The sequence below is a fragment of the Rhinoraja longicauda genome, chromosome 16, assembly GCF_053455715.1.
Source record: "Rhinoraja longicauda isolate Sanriku21f chromosome 16, sRhiLon1.1, whole genome shotgun sequence".
Lineage (NCBI taxonomy): Eukaryota > Metazoa > Chordata > Chondrichthyes > Rajiformes > Arhynchobatidae > Rhinoraja > Rhinoraja longicauda.
In genome coordinates this window covers 27,111,898-27,132,773 of record NC_135968.1, presented here as the reverse complement: position 1 = coordinate 27,132,773, position 20,876 = coordinate 27,111,898, and the positions used below count along the sequence as shown (strand labels likewise).

Below are 20,876 nucleotides of genomic sequence, written 5' to 3'. Positions count from 1 at the left end.
TAATTTGGCTGTCACTGGCAAGACCAACATTTGAACCCTATTCGATATTGGCCTTCAAAAGCTCATGATAGACGCAAAAAGCTAGAGTAACTCAGCGGGACAGATAGCATCTCTGGAGCGAGGGAATGGGTGACGTTTCAGATCGAGACCCTTCTTTCAATTGTACATTAATGGTTCAACTCCTTCGCAGATACCGGAGGTCACAAGCTTTGGAGATATTGGAATGTTGTGCAATTAATCTTGGCTAGTAGCTACATTGTGTCCTGCAGTTGGTGCATACTATAACCATGTAATGCCAATGGTAGAAGAAGTAGTAAATGTTTAAATTAATGGATGAGTGCCAATCAAGTGAGCAGCTTTGTTCTGGATGAGTTTTGGAATTGCTTTCACTCTTGGGAGTTGATGTAAAGCATTTTATGTATGTTGCAGATTGCATCCAATACATTAACAGCAGTAATGAACTGTTAAAGCTGGTAGAGTGCCAGTCAAGTTTTTTCTTGGTGGTGTTGTTTGCTGAATACACTCATTTACTTAAAAGTGGAGAGTTTTCTATCTCGCAACCTTTCCAGTGGACTTGGAACTGTGGAGAGTCAGGCACTGAATTGCTTGGTCCCAGGATATCACCAAAAGGTATAAAAAGCAAAACATTGTAAATGCTAGAAATGTAAAGTAGGAAAAGATAATACTTGCAACACTCGACATGCTAGGCAGGGTTTGCAGAGCAAGAAAGAGCTGACGTTGTAGGCATGAAACATTAGCTTTGCTTCTGTCTTGACACATACTATATGACCCATTTCCAGAATTTTGTGTTTTGATCATTGAGATGGTTGGGCTCTCTCGGTGGACAGCCAATGTTTGACAGTCGTGCGGTGGGAATGGTTATTTTGCTATATGTAGACTCGTGTCAGGCATGCTGTATGATTTTATTTTTACCACTTTTTTTTAATATTTAACTTTAGACAGCACAGTGTAACTAAGAAAACTGAAGTGTAATCGCATGCAAAAAGTGCCAGGAAGGCTCTGGAGAGGAAGGGCCACAGTCCTAGTTTGGTATTAGTTGGCTGGCTGTCTAAAAAAACTCAACATTTCTATCGTGTTATACATCAGTATTAGTGTTCATGTTGGTCATCTCTCTTGCTCACTTTGGGTCTGGAGTGGTGATATCCCAAATTAATTGTCTTTGTTCAGCCATGGATGATCGTTTATAATGTTGCTATGATAGCATCAAACGGCCACTCAAAGGACCACATCTTCAGTCTGAAGAAGGGTCTCGACCCGAAACGTCACCCATTCCTTCTTTCCAGAGATGCTGCCTGACCCGCTGAATTACTCCAGCATTTTGTGATACCTTTGGTTAATTATGTTGATATATTCTCTCTAAACTAGAGCATGGCTACCTGACCTCAGCTCAGTATGTTACCTGACTATATGTTCAATAACAATTCAATAGCGCTTTATTTGTTACATATATAACTGCACGGTGAAATTCTTTTTGCATATATTACACATGTGGGCGCTGACATTTTTGGCGCCATTATTCGAAGACCGGTCAGCCCCCGCGCATGGTGTACTGGAGCAGCTCTCACGAACCAACCAATGTGTCAGGTTCTGATCAGATTAATGTTCTGGCAAAATAATGTTTAGGTCAGGCCAGACTCTGCCAAGTTGTCCCAGCTCAGTGCTTCACCCAGGTGACGATGATTTGGTTAATATTTCCACATGTGTCCTCTACTCTTGAACAACACCAATGAATCCTTAGTGGGGAGAGAGATTGGAGAATCCAAGTGATCTGTCGCTGAAGGAGGCAGCACAATGGCGCAGCTGGTAGAGCTGCTGCCTCACAGCGCCAGAGACCCCTGGGCACTGTCTGTGTGGAGTTTGCATGTTTTCCCTTTGACCGCATGGGTTTAATCTAGGTGGTCTGGTAGCAGGCCCTTCGACGCACCGAGTCTGTACCGACCAGCGATCCCCGCACATTAACACTACCCTACACACATATACACACACTTGGGACAATTTTACATTTACACCGAGCCAATTAATCTACAAACCTGTACGTTTTTGGAGTGCAGGTCACGGGGAGAACGTACAAATTCCGTACAGACGACCACAAGTAGTCAGGATTGAACCCTGGTCTCTGGCGCTGTAAGGCAGTCCTATCTTTAAACTAAAAAATGAAAACGCATAGAGCAGTCACTACAAGGTCCTTGCAATGACTTGTATTTGCTGTGCTGGACAGAGTGCATCTCTGGGACCCACATCACTACACTGAGCAGCCGCCCAGTTACTGTCATCTCACCCCAGTTTGCCAATACCAGCTCTTGCAGGTAGCCATTGTATATTGACGGTGGCTTGCTCCATACCAAGCCCTGTCATGATGAGATTACACAAGATGTGCTTTAAATCATGAGCAGAATAGATTGGGTTGACGCACAGAATCTCTTGCCCAGAGTGGGGGAATCGAGGACCGGAGGGAAGGGGGGAAGATTTTTATTGGAATCTGAGGGGTAACTTTTTCACGCAAAGGATGATGGGTGTATGGAACGAGTGCCAGAAGAGGTATTGAGGCAGGGACTATTGCAGTGAATAAGAATTAGACAGGTACATCGATTGGTTAGGTTTAAAGGGATATGGGCCAAACGCAGACGTGGCACTCGTGTAGATGAGACATGTTGGTCGGAGTGGGCAAGTTGGGCCAAAGGGCTTGTTTCCACACTATGACTCAATGGCGTCAAAGCATGGCAAATCTTTGCGTGCTGGTGGTCCAGCAAGAGGATCTGCTATCAGCCTTCCCCATCTTTCCACTAATTTTAATCTTTATTTCTTTTATCTTTGCCCTGTAGACTGCTTGATTGTATTCATGTATAGTCTTTTTTTGACTGGATAACTTGCCAGCGGAAGATTTTCACTATCGCAGTGCACGTGACAATAATAAACAAAAAAAATAGCCATTTAATTGCTGCAGGATTGTTAGTGGGTGGCTGAAGCTTCAACCAGCTTGATGCGGGGAGGGCAGGGTATCTATGGCTCAGTAGAACAGTCAGTGACACATGTTTATATGTAATTCTATCATGTTCCCTTTTAGCAGTGATTCCTTTTGCACTCTTGTTTCTGGAAAGTATCCTCAGCACTTAACAGTGCTGGTGTATTACTTATAGATCCAATGCTGCTAAGATAATAGTCAATAGAAGGAATAAGGTTAGTGGAGATAGTAGAACTAAAATTAATTTAAAAATAACTGCCGATTCTGAAGCCAGGCAAAGATATACAAAAGGGGAAAAAAAGTTGAATTTCTCTATTCTCTCTTGCTGCACAAACTACTGAATGTTTCCGACATTTCCTTTTTTCATTTCCAATTTTAAACACTTGCACTTATTTTTATTTTCATTTAATATATTTAGACTTTGTATTGCAAGGACAAGAGATGACCTAAATCAGTTAATTGTGCTGAGTTAGACAAATACTTTGTATATTTGGCAACTGAACCATCCTACTAACAGCTAGAGAGTGGTCCTAAGCTACCATTTACGTCATTAAAGACCCTCGGACTATCTTTAATTGGACTTTACTGAACTTTATCTTGCACTAAATGTTATTCCCTTTATCAAGTATCTGTACTCTGTGGATGGATCGATTGTAATCATGCATTATCTTTCCACTGACTGGTCAGCACGCAGCAAAAAGCTTTTCACTGTACCTCGGTACACGTGATACTAAACTAAAGTTGTTTAATCCCCCCAAAATTCACTTTTTCTTCACCTTTTTTAGTTGTTCCATAGAATAATATTTTCCAATGAAAATGAATAGGTTTAAAGAGAATCTGAGAAACAATATCCTGGCATGTTTCAAGTGGTGGTTGTAAAATGAGCATGGGAACTGAGGCAGTGGTGAGTTTAAAGGAGTGTGAGAACCAAGGCCGTGGGGAATTTAAAGGGAGTGCAGGAAATTGATCCAGATGAATTTCAAAGGAGCTCGGGAACTGGAATCCTGATAGGTTTAGGAAATAAGGAAGAAAGAAGTAAGAAGGTCTGATGAAGGGTCTCGACCCAAAACGTCACCCACTCCTTCTCTCTAGAGATGCTGCCTGTCCCGCTGAGTTACTCCAGCATTTTGTGTCTACCTCCTGATAGGTTTAATTGATTGCAGGAACCAGAGTCATGGTTTATTTTAAATGGAGTTCGGGAACCGAGGCCCTGATGAGGGGATACTGATATCTGGGTACTGTTGTGTGAAAGAATATGGGTAACCATGCCCCTGGGTTTGAAAAGAACTGGGGTCTGGGTGTGTGAAAGGGACTTGGGAAATCATAATCCAAATCCTGAGATATCTGGATTTTCAAATAGCCCAAGAATGGATTATCAGAGTTTTAATGTATTAGAAATTCAAATCTGCATGATGTTGACCAGGTGGGCTTTGGGGTCAGAATGACCTGTGCATTTTCTCAATCACTGACACTTTTATATTGGAGCACAAACCTTAGATGTGAGAAATCTGAAGCATGAATGGGGAACAGTGAAGACAATCAGTAGGTTGAGCAGCATTTATAGGGTGAGAAACAGACAGTGTTTTAAGTCAGGGTCCTTGCCTAGAAATGTTGTTTCAAAGCCAAATTGTTTGCACACATTTTTGATCAGGAACCAGAGAACTGATTAAAGTTTCTTCAAAAATTAACAAGCAGAAAAAAGCAGTCTTGGAGGGAAGAAAAATCTCCGGCCTTCCTGCAGTAATCAGACACCATTATCTCTTCGCTGCTAGTTTCACAGTAAGTGGCCGTTGTAATTGATAAGCAATCGTCTGGATTTATATTTGTGCAAAGATATTCTGTAAAAAAAAAAATGTAACATAGCCTTAAGTATTTCAGCTTGCAGTATTGGAAGTAAGCGTATTGCTATTGAAAGGACCTTTATTTTGAAAAAAAAAGTAGGAAATAATCTTCTTATTGAGTGTCCAAATAGTTTTTTCCCCATTAACACAATTGTTTTATTGTGTGATTTTCTATAACACAGGGTTTCTTAGTTATATGGCTATCATGAAATAGCAGAACTATCTGCAAATGAGGATTGCATCTGAGATGGATAGTGTTAGAAAAATGCCTGCAGTGCTGCAAAACCTCTGAAATCACCTGAAACATTTCCGTTTCCCAGTTTGCTTCCCTGACCACAGCTGCTTATTTCCCAAAAAAAGACACATAGTGCTAGAGTGACTCAGTGGGTCTCTGGCAAATATGGAAAGGTGGCATTTAGGGTCCCGACACGAAAACATCACCTATCCAAGTTCTCTAGAGATGCTAATCCAGACCCACTGAGTTGCTCCAGCACTTTGTGTCCTTTTTTTGTAAGCCAGCATCTGCAGATCCTTGTTTCTACAATCTGGTCAATAGACAATAGGTGCAGGAGTAGGCCATTCGGCCCTTTGAGCCAGCACCACCATTCAATGTGATCATGGCTGATCATTCTCAATCAGTACCCCGTTCCTGCCTTCTCCCCATACCCCCTGACTCTGCTCTATCTAGCTCTTTCTTGAATGCATTCAGAGAATTGGCCTCCACTGCCTTCTGAGGCAGAGAATTCCACAGATTTACAACTCTCTGACTGAAAAAGTTTTTCCTCATCTCCGTTCTAAATGGCCTACCCCTTATTCTTAAACGGTGGCCCCTGGTTCTGGACTCCCCCAACATTGGGAACATGTTTCCTGCCTCTAACGTGTCCCCTTAATAATCTTATATGTTTCGATAAGATCCCCTCTCATCCTTCTAAATTCCAGTGTATACAAGCATAGCCGCTCCAGTCTTTCAACATATGACAGTCCTGCCATTCCGAGAATTAACCTAGTAAATCTACGCTGCACGTCCTCAATAGCAAGAATATCAATCCTCAAATTTGGAGACCAAAACTGCACACAGTACTCCAGGTGCGGACTCACTAGGGCCCTGTACAACTGCAGAAGGACCTCTTTGCTCCTATACTCAACTCCTCTTGTTATGAAGGCCAACATTCCATTGGCTTTCTTCACTGCCTGCTGTAGCTGCCTGCTTCCTTTCATGCTTCCTGATGCACTAGGACACCCAGATCTCATTGTACGTCCCCTTTTCCTAATGACACCATTCAGATAATAATCTGCCTTCCTATTCTTACCACCAAAGTGGATAACCTCACACTTATCCACATTAAACTGCATCTGCCATGCATCCGCCCACTCACACAACCCGTCTAAGTCACCCTGCAACCTCATAGCATCTTCCTCACAGTTCACACTACCACCCAGCTTTGTATCATCTGCAAATTTGCTAATGGTACTTTTAATCCCTTCATCCAAGTCATTAATGTATATTGTAAATAGCTGCGGTCCCAGCACCGAGCCTTGCGGTACCCCACTAGTCACTGCCTGCCATTCTGAAAGGGACCCATTTATCCCCACTCTTTGCTTTCTGTCTGCCAACCAATTTTCTATCCATGTCAGTACCCTACCCCCAATACCATGTGCTCTAATTTTGCCCACTAATTTCTTATGTGGGACCTTGTCGAAGGCTTTCTGAAAGTCGAGGTGCACCACATCCACCTGTCAATTTTCCCCTGTCAATTTTCCTAATTACATCCTCAAAAAATTCCAGTAGATTAGTCAAGCATGATTTCCCCTTCGTAAATCCATGCTGACTCGGAACGATCCTGTTACTGCTATCCAAATGCTCCGCAATTTTGTATTTTATAATTGACTATAGCATCTTCCCCACCACTGATGTCAGACTAACTGGTCTATAATTTCCTGTTTTCTCTCTCCCGCCTTTCTTAAAAAGTGGGATAACTTTAGCTACCCTCCAATCCACAGGAACTGATCCTGAATCTATAGAACATTGGAAAATGATTACCAATGCGTCCACAATTTCTAGAGCCACCTCCTTAAATACCCTGGGATGCAGACCATCAGGCCCTGGGGATTTATCAGCATTCAGTCCCATCAGTCTACCCAACACCATTTCCTGCCTAATGTGGATTTCCTTCAGTTCCTCCGTGTCACCCTAGGATCTCTGGCCACTAGAACATCTGGGAGATTGTTTGTATCTTCCTTAGTGAAGTCAGATCCAAAATACCGGTTCAACTCGTCTGCCATTTCCTTGTTCCCCATAATAAATTCCCCTGCTTCTGTCTTCAAGGGACCCACATTTGCCTTGACTATTTTTTGCCTCTTCATATACCTAAAAAAGCTTTTACTCTGCTCCTTTATATTATTGGCTAGATATCCTCCTACCTCATCTTTTCTCCCCGTATTGCCTTTTTAGTTATCTTCTGTTGCTCTTTAAAAGAGTCCCAATCCTCTGGCTTCCCACTCTTTTTTGCTATGTTATACTTCTTCTCTTTTATTTTTATGCTGTCCTTGACTTCCCTTGTCAGCCATGGGTCAGCCACTCCCCTTAGAATCTTTCCTCCGCTTTGGGATAAATTGATCCTGCAACTTCTGCATTATTCTCAGGAATACCTGCCATTGCTGTTCCACCGTCTTCCCTGCTAGGTCCTCCTTCCAGTCAAATCTGGCCAGCTCCTGCCTCATGCCTCTGTAATCCCGTTTGCTATACTGTAATACTGACACTTCTGATTTTCCCTTCTCCCTCTCAATTTGTAGAGTAAAACTTATCATATTATGATCACTGCCTCCTAATGGCTCTTTTACCTTGAGTCCCCTTGTCAGATCAGGTTCATTACACAACACTAAATCCAAAATTGCCTTCTCCCTGGTAGGCTCCAGTACAAGCTGTTCTAAGAATCCATCTCGGAGGCACTCCACAAACTCTCTTTCCTGGGGTCCATTACCAACCTGATTTCCCCAATCTACCTGCATGTTGAAATCTTCCATAACCACCGTAGCATTACATTTGCGACGTGCCAATTTTAGCTTTTGATTCAACTTGCACCCTATGTCGAGGCTACTGTTTGGGGGCCTGTAGATAACTCCCATTAGGGTCTTTTTACCCTTACAATTCCTCATTTCTATCCATACTGATTCTACGTCTCCTGATTCTATGTCACCCCTTGCAAGGGAGTGAATATCATTCCTTACCAACAGAGCGACCCCACCCCCTCTGCCCACCTGTCTGTCTTTTCTATACGTTGTGTACCCCTGAATATTCAGTTCCCAGCCCTGGTCCTCTTGTAGCCATGTCTCTGTAATTCCCACAACATCATACTTGCCAATGTCTAACTAAGGCTCAAGCTCATCCACTTTATTTTTTATACTTCGCGCATTTAAATACAACACTTTAACTTCGGTATTCACCTCCTCTCTCACACCGGTCACAATTGGCCCTGACCTTACTCTCTTATCCCATCTAGAACTTCCCTCCACATTTATTCGAGAGTCGTTTGCAATTTCTCCTGTATTCGTTTCCCCTTTAACTCCATCTTCATATTCCCAATTTGTCAACCCCTCCCCCCCACTACTTAGTTTAAACCCACATGTGTAGCACTAGCAAACCTGCCTGCCAGAATGTTGGTTCCCCTGCTGTTAAGATGTAACCCGTCCCTTTTGTACAGGTCACCCCTACCCCAGAAGAGATCCCAGTGGTCTAGAAATCTAAATCCCTGCTCCCTGCACCAGCCCCTAAGCCATACATTCATATCCCCGATCTCTCTGTTCCTGCCCTCACCAGCACGAGGTACAGGTAGCAGCCCAGAGATAACCACCCTCGACGTCCTACTTCTCAGTCTTCTTCCTAACTCTCTAAACTCACATTGCAGTATCTCCTTCCTCTTCCTCCCGACGTCGTTCGTGCCCACGTGCACAACTACTTCCGGTCGATCGCCTTCCCTCGCTAGGATGTTCTGAAGCCGGTCCGTGATGTCTTGAACCCTGGCAGCAGGAAGGCAACAGACCATCCTCAAGTCCCGCCTGCCACCACAGAATCTACTGTCCGTACCTCGGACAATGGAGTCACCCACTACTATGGCTTTTCCTGACTTCGGTCTCCCCGGTCATTTCCATTTTTTCTGCAAATGCTTCTGTGATTAGGGCAGGTCAGATGTTTGTCTAACATTCACCCGGGTTATTCTGTGGGATTATTAAGGAAGTTTACTGGGTAAGAACTTAAATTTTACATATTCTTAATATATTTGTTTTAAAATAAACTGCTATACACTCCGGTACAGATAGATTCTTTATGACCATAGGACTTTGGTTTGATTACACACTTGGGCCCCATTATTTCCAGATTTGTATACTTGAAAACTGAGCTCGGGCTAGTTCTCAGATTTGTTAAACAAACATGTTTTTGTACATTTTAACGTTAAGGATCCAATGTGACCAGTTTCTAGGCCACATGGGTCCATGGTTCCTTACTGTGTGCTGTTCCAGTATAGGGTGGTCATTGTTTAAGCAACTATTGCTTGGAATTTCAAAACCAATTATCATTTTAGGCTTCAATTCATTCAAATAGGTAGAGTTTTGTTGTTTAATATGGTTTCCTTTTAGGTACTTAAGAATAATGTATTTATGAGTGTATATGAATCCCATCGTTGTTACAGGACATGACCATGTTATTTTGGAGGTTGTATTGAGTTTAAAAAAAAGGGCCTTTGTTCATGTTTACTGATTTATCTGCAGGAAATCTGCGCCATGGTCCTTGTGATGTCAAGCACTTTAACTCCCCTTCCCATTCCCATACTGACCTTTCTGTCTTGAATCCCAAATGCAAATTGGAGGAACTGCACCTCGTGTTTCGCTTGGGTAGCTTACAGTCCAGTGGTATGAATATTGATTTCTCTAACATCAAGTAACTCTTGCATTCCCTCTGTCTCTTTCCCTCCCTCACCCTAGTCGTCGTCCTACTAGTTTCACTGTCGTCCTGCTTAGTTTCACTGTTTGTATCCGCTCATTATCATCTTTTCCAAAGCCAACAATGGACTATTGTGGGCTCCACCTTTCCTTGATTATCTGGCTGGCTTTGATTTGTTCCTTTCACACCTTGCATTCACTTGTTCTTTGTACCTTTTCATATCTCTAGTTTCCCACTCCCCAGACTCTCAGTCTGAAGAAGGGTCTTGACCCGAAACGTCACCTTTTCCTTTTCTCCAGAGATGCTGACTGACCCGCTGAGTTACTCCAGCATTTTGTGTCTATGGTCTGGTCTGGTTTCCCAATACAAGATTGGAAACTGGTCTGGTTTCCCAATACAAGATTGAACCTGAATTGTCTGCACATTCCTTACAAGTTAATTGGCTGCATGTCATTTCTTTACAAGTTTCAACCCATCTCTTGTTGTAGTGTGGTTGAAACAAGAAATGCTGGTAAATGTCAGCACATCAGGCAGCATTTGTGGAGAAAGGAGCAGAGTTAGAACAGATTTTGTAAATGATCTTTCATCAGAATTCCCAATGAATGTTTCTAATATTATGAACCTGAAATGTTAAGTTTGTTCCTCTCTGTGGATGATGCCTGGCCTACTGAGTGTTTCCAGCATTTTTGTGTTTTACTTCTGGCATGTGCAAATTTTGCTTTTGGATTCTTATTCTAACGTGCTGTTTTGTACCATTTCAAAAGACTGATTAGAGATGGGTCCGCAGATTCCATCAAACGCGCTAGTGTATAATTAGAGTTAGTTGGAGAATCAAAATCAAGAATCAAACCATGATGACGAAAATGAGTTGGCAATGTAGTTGCATTCTAAATTGCATCTAGATTTGAAACTGCAGCTGACATGGCATTTTGCCAGTTGCTAGCATTTGAAATAATATTTGTTCTCTGCTGGTTGCCAACTAATCTGATTACACGATGCTGACTATACAAACAGAAAGTAACATGTACAGTGCAGCAGCTAAACATTAAAATAAATTGGGGTGCTGTAGTTGTGGGTGGAATGTTACTACAATTATTGGGTATTAATGGCATAAAGCTTTGCTTGGGCATCATTCATAATTAAATATTACTTGTGGGCTTGGCCAAAGATCGGTATAGGTTTATTATTGTCACATGCATGGAGATGCAGTGAAAAACCTTTATAGTTTTACCGTTGCAGAGAAAGTGCAGATTTTTTTTAAAGTGCAAGTGCCACAATGAGCTGGATTGTAGCCTTTATTAAATACTCTGTTTTTCATTACTGAATGTTGTTTTAAATTGCATTTACATCATTAGCAATGACTGGTTATTTTTGGAGTATTCATTTTTAGATTGACCACTTGCATGTATGTGAGCTTGCAAAATTGAATGTTGTGAATTATTTGCTAACATGAAATCTGGCCAAGATATAACATTTCCTTGATTAGTAATGGTTTGAGGCCTTCGGGCTCAATTTGGAAATCGTTTTGCAAGTTAATGATGATTACCAAGTGCGGAACACGTGAAAACAAGCAAAGACTTGAAGGACACAAAATGCTTGAGTAACTCAGCAGGTCAAGGAGCATCTCTGGAGAAAAGGAATAGGTGACGTTTTGTGTCGAGATCCTTCTTCAGACTCCGTCTCGAACTGAAACCTCACATATTCCTTTTCTCCAGAGATGCTGCCTGACCAGCTGAGTTACTCCAGCATTTGCACTCCAGTATCTGCAGTTCTTTCCTTCACACAAAGTCTTGAAGGAATTTTGTCGTACTCTCTGTACCAAGGTTCATGACACTGTAAAAATCACTGTCTGAAATTACAATTAATATAAATCAACAGGACAGAATGCTTTTCTTTGTTGGGATACTTGCACTGGTTTGTAATGAAATACAAAGCACGCTCCAGCATTATATCACTGTGAGGACTTGCGCCAAGTGCTCCAGTTTCGGCGATGTGCAGCTTAGTGGGTTGTACCATGACACCAAAGGAACAGGCCTTTGGCCCACCGTGATACCAATTTAAGCTAATCCCATTTTCCTGCACAATGCTATGTTCCTCTGTTCCCTGCTTGTTCTTGTCACTGTCCAGGTTTTGGTTTATTATTGTTATGAGGTACAGTGAAAAGCTTTGTTTTGCCTGCTATCCAAACAAATCAAATAATACAATACATAAATATAATCAAGTCAAACTCAGTATAAAGCAAAGGGGACGATGCCGACTGTGGATTTTATTTCTCAGCAATGTAGCACACAAATTCCATAGACAAAGTCCAATGTCTGCAATAAGGATGAGATGAATCGGACAGTGCCTGTAGTGTATATGATGGTAACTGTAACTTTAAGTACTGAGTACTAGAATGGTATGATTTGTGTCATGTGATATATTCTATATCTTATCAGTCTTATGAATATGTGTGAGTATGCGGAGTGTACTTTTGCGAAATAAAGAAGACCCACGCTGGCAACAGCGTGTACTGAAAACCTGTGCTTGTTTCTATCTACATGCTGAAGCCATAATATCTTACAATGGCGACGAAGATCGGATAGAGTTTGTGAACTTAACCTTTAAATACAGTGCAGGACTGTTTTGCGATATGCAGTATTGTTGAACATTATAAACAGCAAATACGAAGCTGTGTCGGAGTTGTTTGTGAACTGGATACGATAGGCCGCAGATCCTTCTATGCATGGGACTGTAGTTTAAAACAGCAGCTGTACAAACCATCTAGAGTTTGTCAGGCTATCTTTGTGTTCTGTCTACGTGGCAAGATGACGTCCTTGGGATACATAGGCCAACTGGGGACTTTCGACAAGAACTGTGAAACCTTCACCTCATATTGTGAGCGGATGGAAATGTTTTTTATTGCAAATTACATTATTGAAGCTGAAGAAACAGAGGATGATGATCAAGTGCAGGTAAGAGCACAAAACAAGGCCATCCAGGAACGAAAGAAAGCCATTCTATTAACTGAAATTGGTCCTGAAGTTTATGAAACTCTCACCAACATCCTAGCCCCAGAGAAAGCAAGGAATGTTTCATTTGAGACTGTTCTTTCAAAACTTGATGCTCACTTCAACCCTAAGCCCATAGAGATTGCAGATAGTTATAAATTTCACACTAGAAACTAGAAGTCTGGTGAGACTGTGGGTGAGTACATTATCTCATTGAAGAAGTTGTCTCCACACTGTAATTTTGCAACGTTTATGAATCGAGCTTTGCGTGATAGATTTGTATGTGGGATGCCGGATGAGCGAATCCAATCAAAATTACTGAACACACCAGCCCTTGCCTTTGATTTAGCATGCAAAACTGCTTTGGCCATGGAGATGGCATGTCAAAGTACTTCACAGCAAAGTTCTGGGAAAAGCGCAGATATGTGCTATCGATGCAATGATCAACACAATGTTCAAGGACAGTGCTACAACTGTCAAAAGAAAGGCCATATTGCATCAGCATGTAGACCACCATCACAGGACAAAGCAAAACAAAAGGCTCGAGAAAACCAAATGCGTAAGATTCACAACCTTGAAGATTTCTCGGACAGTAATGAACTTGGACTGTACGGCATCTATATATACAAGGTCCAAGTGAACAATCAATACATTACTATGTGTATTGATACCGCTGCTGATTGCACAATTTTCAGCAAAGACACCTATGAATCCAAGTTTAGTAATATGCCTATCACAGAAACAAATGTTCAGCTGAAAACGTACTCTGGAGAAGTATCGGGGATATGTGGAGAGATAGTTTGTGATGTACAACACAAAGGCAAGACTTTGAAGTTGCCAATAGTTGTTGCGAGTTATGTCAATAGGCCAACGTTGATGGGCAGAAATTGGCTCCGCTTACTGGAGCTGGACTGGAAAACTGTATTCCAAGTCGAAGTGCAAATACAACTGGATCAGTTGTTGCAGAAACATCATGCTATGTTCAATGACAGCTACGATGGCATAAAGGGTGAGCAAGCACACATCAGGATTCGACCTGATGTGGAACCGTGACCGTGCCATATTCGCTGAAAAGTAAAGTGGAAGCTGAAATCAAAAAATTGAAACAAAACTGTGTACTGGTTAAGACAGATTGCAGTGATTGGGCTACTCCAATAGTAGCGGTTCTGAAAGCGGACAATACAGTGAGATTGTGTGGAGACTACAAAGTGACCATCAACCAGGCAGTAGATGATGAACAGTATCCACTACCAACCGTTCAAGATTTATACGCTGAACTTGCTGGTTCCAAGGTATTCTCTAAGCTAGATCTGTCGCATGCTTATGCTCAGCTAAATGATGATCGTAAGAGACAGCAGTACCTCATGATAAACACACACATTGGGCTGTATTCCTACACAAAACTATCCCATGGTGTGATGACAGCACCAAAGATCTCCCAAGCTACGATGGACCAGATTCTGCAAGGAATATCACATTGTTTAAGCAATCAAGATGACTTGCTGATTGCGACTGTTATTGAGGAGGAGAATCTGGAGGCACTCAGTGGAGTGTTGATGATCATAATATAAAGTTGAAAAGAAACAAATGTACATTCCTACACACCGAAGTAGTGTATCTTGGTTTGAAAATGGGATCATCTGGTTTAGGTACACACTTCTAACACGTCCTCCAAGTACCTCCTGGTAGCACACACTTCAACTACTGCAAATGTAGCACCTGTCAGAATTGTAGGTTGGCCTGCATAAGCCCCTTTGCAAACATGGTCTTGGCCTACTAGACCTTTTCAGAGGATTCATGTGGATTTTTATGAACACTGGAATAATAATTTTCTTGTTTTGGTAGATAGCCACTCAAAGTAGATTGAGGTGGTACATATGGGGACAAACACAACAACAGAAAGAACAACAGACGCATTGTGGTCTACCTTTGTGTGTCATAGATTACCTGAAGAGCTTGTCTCTGACAACAGCACCCAATTTTGTGCTGCACTGTTCCAAACTTTCATGAAGCTTAATGGTATCATGCATACCTGCATATCATATCATATCATATCATATGCATACATGCATATCTTACCATCCGGCATCTAACGACGCAGCCGACAGGTCAGTCAGGATAGTCAAAGGAGCTCTCAAGAAACAAGTTCTTGAAGGGAATTCAAAATTCAGTATGTCACAATGGCAAGCTAGTTTCTTACTGAAATATCATACCACGCCACAATCTACTGCAAGGTATACACCAGCTGAACTTCTCATGAAAAGAAGGCTCAGAACGAAACTGAGTTTGGTTCTACCTAACCTCTCTCCTAAAGTTGAACGCTAACAATCTGATCAGATTGATGCACGGTGGCGCAGCGGTAGAGTTGCTGCCTTACAGCGAATGCAGCGCCGGAGACTTGGGTTCGATCCTGACTACGGGTGCCGTCTGTACGGAGTTTGTGCGTTCTCCACGTGACCTGCATGGGTTTTCTCCGAGATCTTCGGTTTCCTCCCACACTCCAAAGAGTGTAGGTTAATTGGCTGGGCAAATGTAAAAATTGTCCCTAGGGTGTGTAGGATAGTGTTAATGTGCGGGGATCGCTGGGCGGCGCGGACCCGGTGGACCGAAGGGCCTGTTTCCGCACTGTATCTAAAAATCTAAAATCTAAACGTAATTGTGGAAGTCAAAAAGAACGTAGGTTCAATACCCTTGATCAGATTTGTTTTCTCAGTCCCCCTTACAAAGCAAAGAAATGGGAGGTGGGAACAGTAGTTGAAGTGTGTGTTACCAGGAGGTATTTGGTGGAAATTTGAGGTTGTGTTAGAAGTATGCACATAAACCATATGATCCCAACAAGGGATGAACCGGTACAAGAGCAAAGCATAGACGAAGTAGATCTCAGACTTTGGTATTATTCCAAGTTCAGATGTAAAATCAATCTCCAAAGAAAGTAGAGACTAAAGTAAATGACCCTGAACTTGACTCTCCTTTAGAACCACAACCTGACACTCCCCCTAAACCACTCAGGAGATCAGAAAGAGTGCGTAACCAGTCATCAGATTAAATTTATAAAATTATTCTTGTTTGTCTAATTTACAAGTTATTTTACTCTCTAAGGGGAGAGCAGTGTAGTGCATAGATGGTAACTGGTAACTGTACTTTTACTGAGTTCTAGAATAGTATGATTTGTGTCATGTGATATATTCTTTATCTTATCAGTCTTGTGAATATAGGTGAGTATGCACAATGTACCTTTGTGAAATAAAGAAGACCCACACTGGCAACAGTGTGTACTGAAAACCTGTGCTTGTTTCTATCCACATGCTGAAGCCATAATATCTTACAGTGCCCTAGCTTACGGTGGTACTGTTCAGGAGCCTAATAACAAGAGGGAAAGAAGCTGTTCCTGATTCTGGTGGTGTGTGCTTTCAAGCTTCTGTACTTCTGCCTGCCAGTCAGAAAAAAACTCACTCTGTTTTCTACGACCAAGCCAATTTTGGATCCAATTTATCAACTCACAGTGGATTTTGTGACTATGTTCAGGACCAGCCTCACATGTGTGACCTTGTTGAATGCTGTACCAAAGTCCATGTTGACAGCATGCACTGCCCTATGCCCATTAAACATCTTCGATGCTTCCTAAAAAAACTCAATCAAATTTGAGCAAAGACCAAACGCACACAAAGCCATACTGACTATCCTTAATAGGTCCATGCTTTTCCAAATGCATTGATCTCCTGACTTTAAAGTTCTCTGTAAGCTCTTGAGTGGTAAATTTTCCACCGAGGCAATGCTATCGTCAAACTGCTTGGCAGCCACTCCAATATGTAAAATCATTAATAGTAAATATTTATCCCTGAACATGGCAAACTTCCAGAGTGTGTGACTTAGTCTATGCCAAGTGGATTGGATGTATGTCCAATCAAATCTACCACCAGCTCAAGAAACAGCTAAAGACATTAGATGCAAGGAACATTGCATCTGGCTCTTTGCTTCTATGACAAGCCAGTTACTCAGTTAATTCTACAAAATGCTGGAGATGCTGCCTGACCTGCTGAGTTACTCTAGCATTTTGTGAAATAAATACCTTCGATTTGTACCAGCATCTGCAGTTATTTTCTTACACTACTAGTTAATTCTACTGATAGGTATTCTTATTTGAGTATCACACAAGGATGACCTATCATGATTGTGCTGCTTACTGTGGTTAAATGGCTAACTATTTATGCTCAACATGAAAAATGGTTACTTGAATAAGATTCAAAGTACTGAAATTTATTTTAAATTGTACATGGTGGAAATCTAAATTAAAAATCTGGATGAAATGTTGGAACATTTTGGTAGCGGGTGAAAAGAGGAGCAAAATTAACATTTCATGTTGATGACCCTTCATTACTTGTTAACTCAATTAACAAAGCCTTATGCTTTATTTTATACAGTTTTATCAACTTATTCTTTTGAATAATTGTGTAAATGACCAGAGTTTTCTACTCATCATTCACTTTGGACATAACCTGTGTCCAACCCATCCATTCACTTTTTCAATGCTGCTTTGATTACTCTCCCGAACACTCGCTGCTTCATAAATAAAATAGGATCTATTCTTGTTATCTTATCGTCGTTCTTGCACACTCATTCTCTCCGAGGACATTAAAAGCGTTGGCAAAACCTGATTCATGTATTTATTCCATTCTTAACACTGAAATGATGGCATCAAGTTTCTGATGGAAAATTCATCACCGATGCCTTCAGTCTGTAAAGCTGAGGAAATATTTAATGTCCCATTTGAAACATTTCCTGCAGTCGATCCCACTTCACAGGGACTGCCATTTGTTCCTCACTTCCTATGTAAAGTTATACCTTTCAACTTGAAATGACATGATTCTGTAACAATGATTTCCTCATTAGTAAAATAAGAATCTGATAAGACTACTTAAATATGTACAAAATCCAAATGTTGTGAAAGTTTAAATCTCTTGTTACAAAATATGTGCTTCTGGACTATTCAGTCTGAAAGTTAGGCCAGTTTTCTTTCCACAGATGCTCTCAAAATGTGATTATTTACAATATTTTGTTTGACTTCTGACTTCCAGCATCCCTAATATTTGTTTATTGTTGTCATGTGACTGTACTTAATATACATGTTTCACAGCTATATGAGGAAACCAAGTGTTCTTGGATAATAACTAATTTTATTTTAACATGGTAACCAATAATCTGGATTAATGATACTTTGATGTCATTGTCAATGTCCTAAATATGGTGAATTTCTTTACCCCTTAATAACTATGTCTCCATTCGAATATTCCATTAGGTGGTTGATAAATGAGCTTGTCACCCAGTTCTATTGCATACACCAAAAAAATACAGGTGGTATTATTCATCAAATCTTTAACTTCAAACAAGTCTAAACTATTGTTGTCATTTCTGTTTTGAATTTTGTAGCTGGCTCCTTCCCTTCCCCTGCAAGAAGACTTTGTGTATCATTGGAAAGCCATTACTCATTATTACATTGAAACAACAGGTAGGAAGTTATTTTATTTTTGGTTAGGTTCAATAATTTGCATTGATGAGTCTGTGCATTTGTTAATGGCATGCCTGAGAAGAGTCAATAATTGATGACTGAAGATTGTGAAGCACAGTGTTTTTTTATGGGATTGGCTTAGATGACCGCTTGTATCACACTTAAGGGTAACTGATGTAAATAGGAAAGTTTCAAACTTTCAATAATAATAATAATATATATTGCTTTATTCGTCCCACACCGGGGAAATTTACAGTGTTACAGCAGCAAGGTGGATAGCAAGAGATCATTCATTATAAATAGAAGATACATCAATTGAATTAGTTTTCCGTGTGTTCTTAGCTGTTATTGTTGACTCGTCTGCTGGGAGCAGTGCTGGTTGTGCTGTCTCACAGCAGCGGGAAGGAAGGACCTCCTATATCTCTCCTTCACGCACTTGGGGTGAAGGAGTCTGTCACTGAAGGAGCTACTCAGTGCAGTGACAGTGTCCTGCATGGGGTGGGAGTCGTTGTCCAGCAGCGATGTTAGCTTTGCCATCATCCTCCTCTCTCCCACCACCTGCACTGTCGAGGGGGCAACCCAGGACGGAGCCGGCCTTCCTGACCAGCTTGTCGAGTCGCTTCCCTTCCGCCGCTGAGATGCTGCTGCTCCAGCAGACCACTCCATAGAAAATGGCCGATGCAACCACCGTTTTGTAGAAGGTCCTTAGGAGTGGCCCCTGCACTCCAAAGGACCTGAGACCTGAATATTCTAAAATATTCTTGCTGCTGTCCCTCCAATTCTAATCATAGCTATGGCATGAAGCCCAGAGGGGCAGCATTGTGGTGGGTAGAAAAAAGTTAACGTTAAAGGTAAAATCAGAACTAGTACATTGACATGAGATGTTGCATTAAATCTTGTTGATCTGGCCCACTGCCTGAAATCAACACCCAATGTCTCATCAGGCCCTTATTTATCTTGTCCATATTCAGAAGGTCCATGATGCCAGCCCAAAGCATCCCAGGGTAAAGCAGTGTGGTCTGAGCAGTGAAAAGACTTCCAGATGAGTCTTAAAGAAATTCCCCACCCAAAACATTTCTGATGGTTTTCATGAAAGACATTGCATTATCCTGAGCTTTGTCAGCTGTGAAAAATATTAGGGCTATTCAATATATTTTGAAAGTCTGTGGCATTCAGAAATATTTAATTGCTATTAATTATAATATTAAGCAACGGTTAAAATCATTAAAAATATCTAAAATGCTTACAAGTATTAAATTTAGCCATAGTTGAAGAAAGGGAACTTGCTTTCTCCTTTGTCATACAATTCCTATAGTCATCAGTGGATCCAGGGTCCTGTACCAGATCTGATCTGTCAGTTGCATTGTTGTCTATCATTCATTTAGTTTGCGATTTCTCCATTTCACGCGTGTATGGCAGTTCTAGACTTGCCAATTGCAATATGATCCAGCCCATCAACTCCCTTTGTCACCCTCAATGGACACTGTCAAATTTGTATTTTTCTTTTGTAGGGTTGTTTCTCTTTGGTAAGAACTAGTTAGTAGATTTTTTCATGTCCCCAAGCTTCAATGGCTAGAATTTCCATGCTTTTACGAAAATAAGCTGAGTATTCAAATGTTTTGCTGCCTTTATTGTATTGGACCTTACAACATCAAATAGTTGACAGCTTGCTGTTTGTGGTATTCACTTTTAAAAATTAGTTTGACCCCTATCTTCGGTTGTGTTTCTAACTTCATTGAGTAAAGGTTTGTGCAAGCAGGTATTGCCTAACCTTTGAGTTTTGTTTGCTGAAATTTATCTGTGGTTAAAGAACTAAGATATCTGGAACCATTGGTCCAATGTGACACAGGAGTAGGGGAGGATCGTTGGGCTTCTGAATCTGCAGTGAATAAAATGTCACTGTACTTAATCAGTTATTACTTTCTAACTCCAGTTAGAATTGAGTTAGGTTGATATCAAAGATAAATACTCCGAACAAAAGGTAAACAATGCTACCTTTCTGAATATTTTTTCTATTTCCTTAGTGAATTAGAAATATAGTAACATGGATTGTACATTGTGAGTTCTAAAATGTGTTTTCTTGACAGATGACAAAGCTCCTGTAACAGATACAAACATCCCATCACATCTTGATCAGATGCTGGATATTTTGGTTCAGGAGGAACACGAAAGGGAATCTGGGGAGACGGGGCCTTGTATGGAGTACTTACTTCATCACAAGATTCTGGAAACATTATACACCTTAGGAAAAGCGGATGTATGTTTTAAGTACTGATGATGCATTTTTCATTTTAGTCGATCTCACAGAGTAATATTGACTTCAAATTTTTTAAGTATCAGATGTAATAAATCAATGGCCAAGCATAAACATAGTGGTAGTAAATAAAAATGTAGCTTTTGAATAACCATTACAGGATTGGTATGGTCAGGTTTAAAAAAATCTCTATTAGGTTTGCTGAGGACGTAGAAATATGTTATCTGGTCTTTCCCCTTCATGAATTGAAATTAAGTTGATCTTGAAACAATTCTACACTTAGTTTCCACCTTAGTACCGAAAACCTAATGGACAAGCACACTCAAAAACTTATAGTATCAAACAGCTATATTAAGGTTTTAA

The 20,876-nt window shown here is 41.0% G+C and overlaps 1 protein-coding gene across 1 annotated transcript in view; it reads left to right on the top strand.

Moving 5' to 3' along the window:
• fhip2a (FHF complex subunit HOOK interacting protein 2) overlaps nucleotides 1–20,876 on the top strand; it is a 66,507-nt gene that overhangs the window by 6,769 nt on the left and 38,862 nt on the right. Inside the window, exons 2-3 of the mRNA XM_078413454.1 lie at nucleotides 18,181–18,259; nucleotides 20,347–20,516. Coding sequence (XP_078269580.1) covers nucleotides 18,181–18,259; nucleotides 20,347–20,516 — 249 coding nt within the window. The remainder of the gene's footprint in view (nucleotides 1–18,180; nucleotides 18,260–20,346; nucleotides 20,517–20,876) is intronic.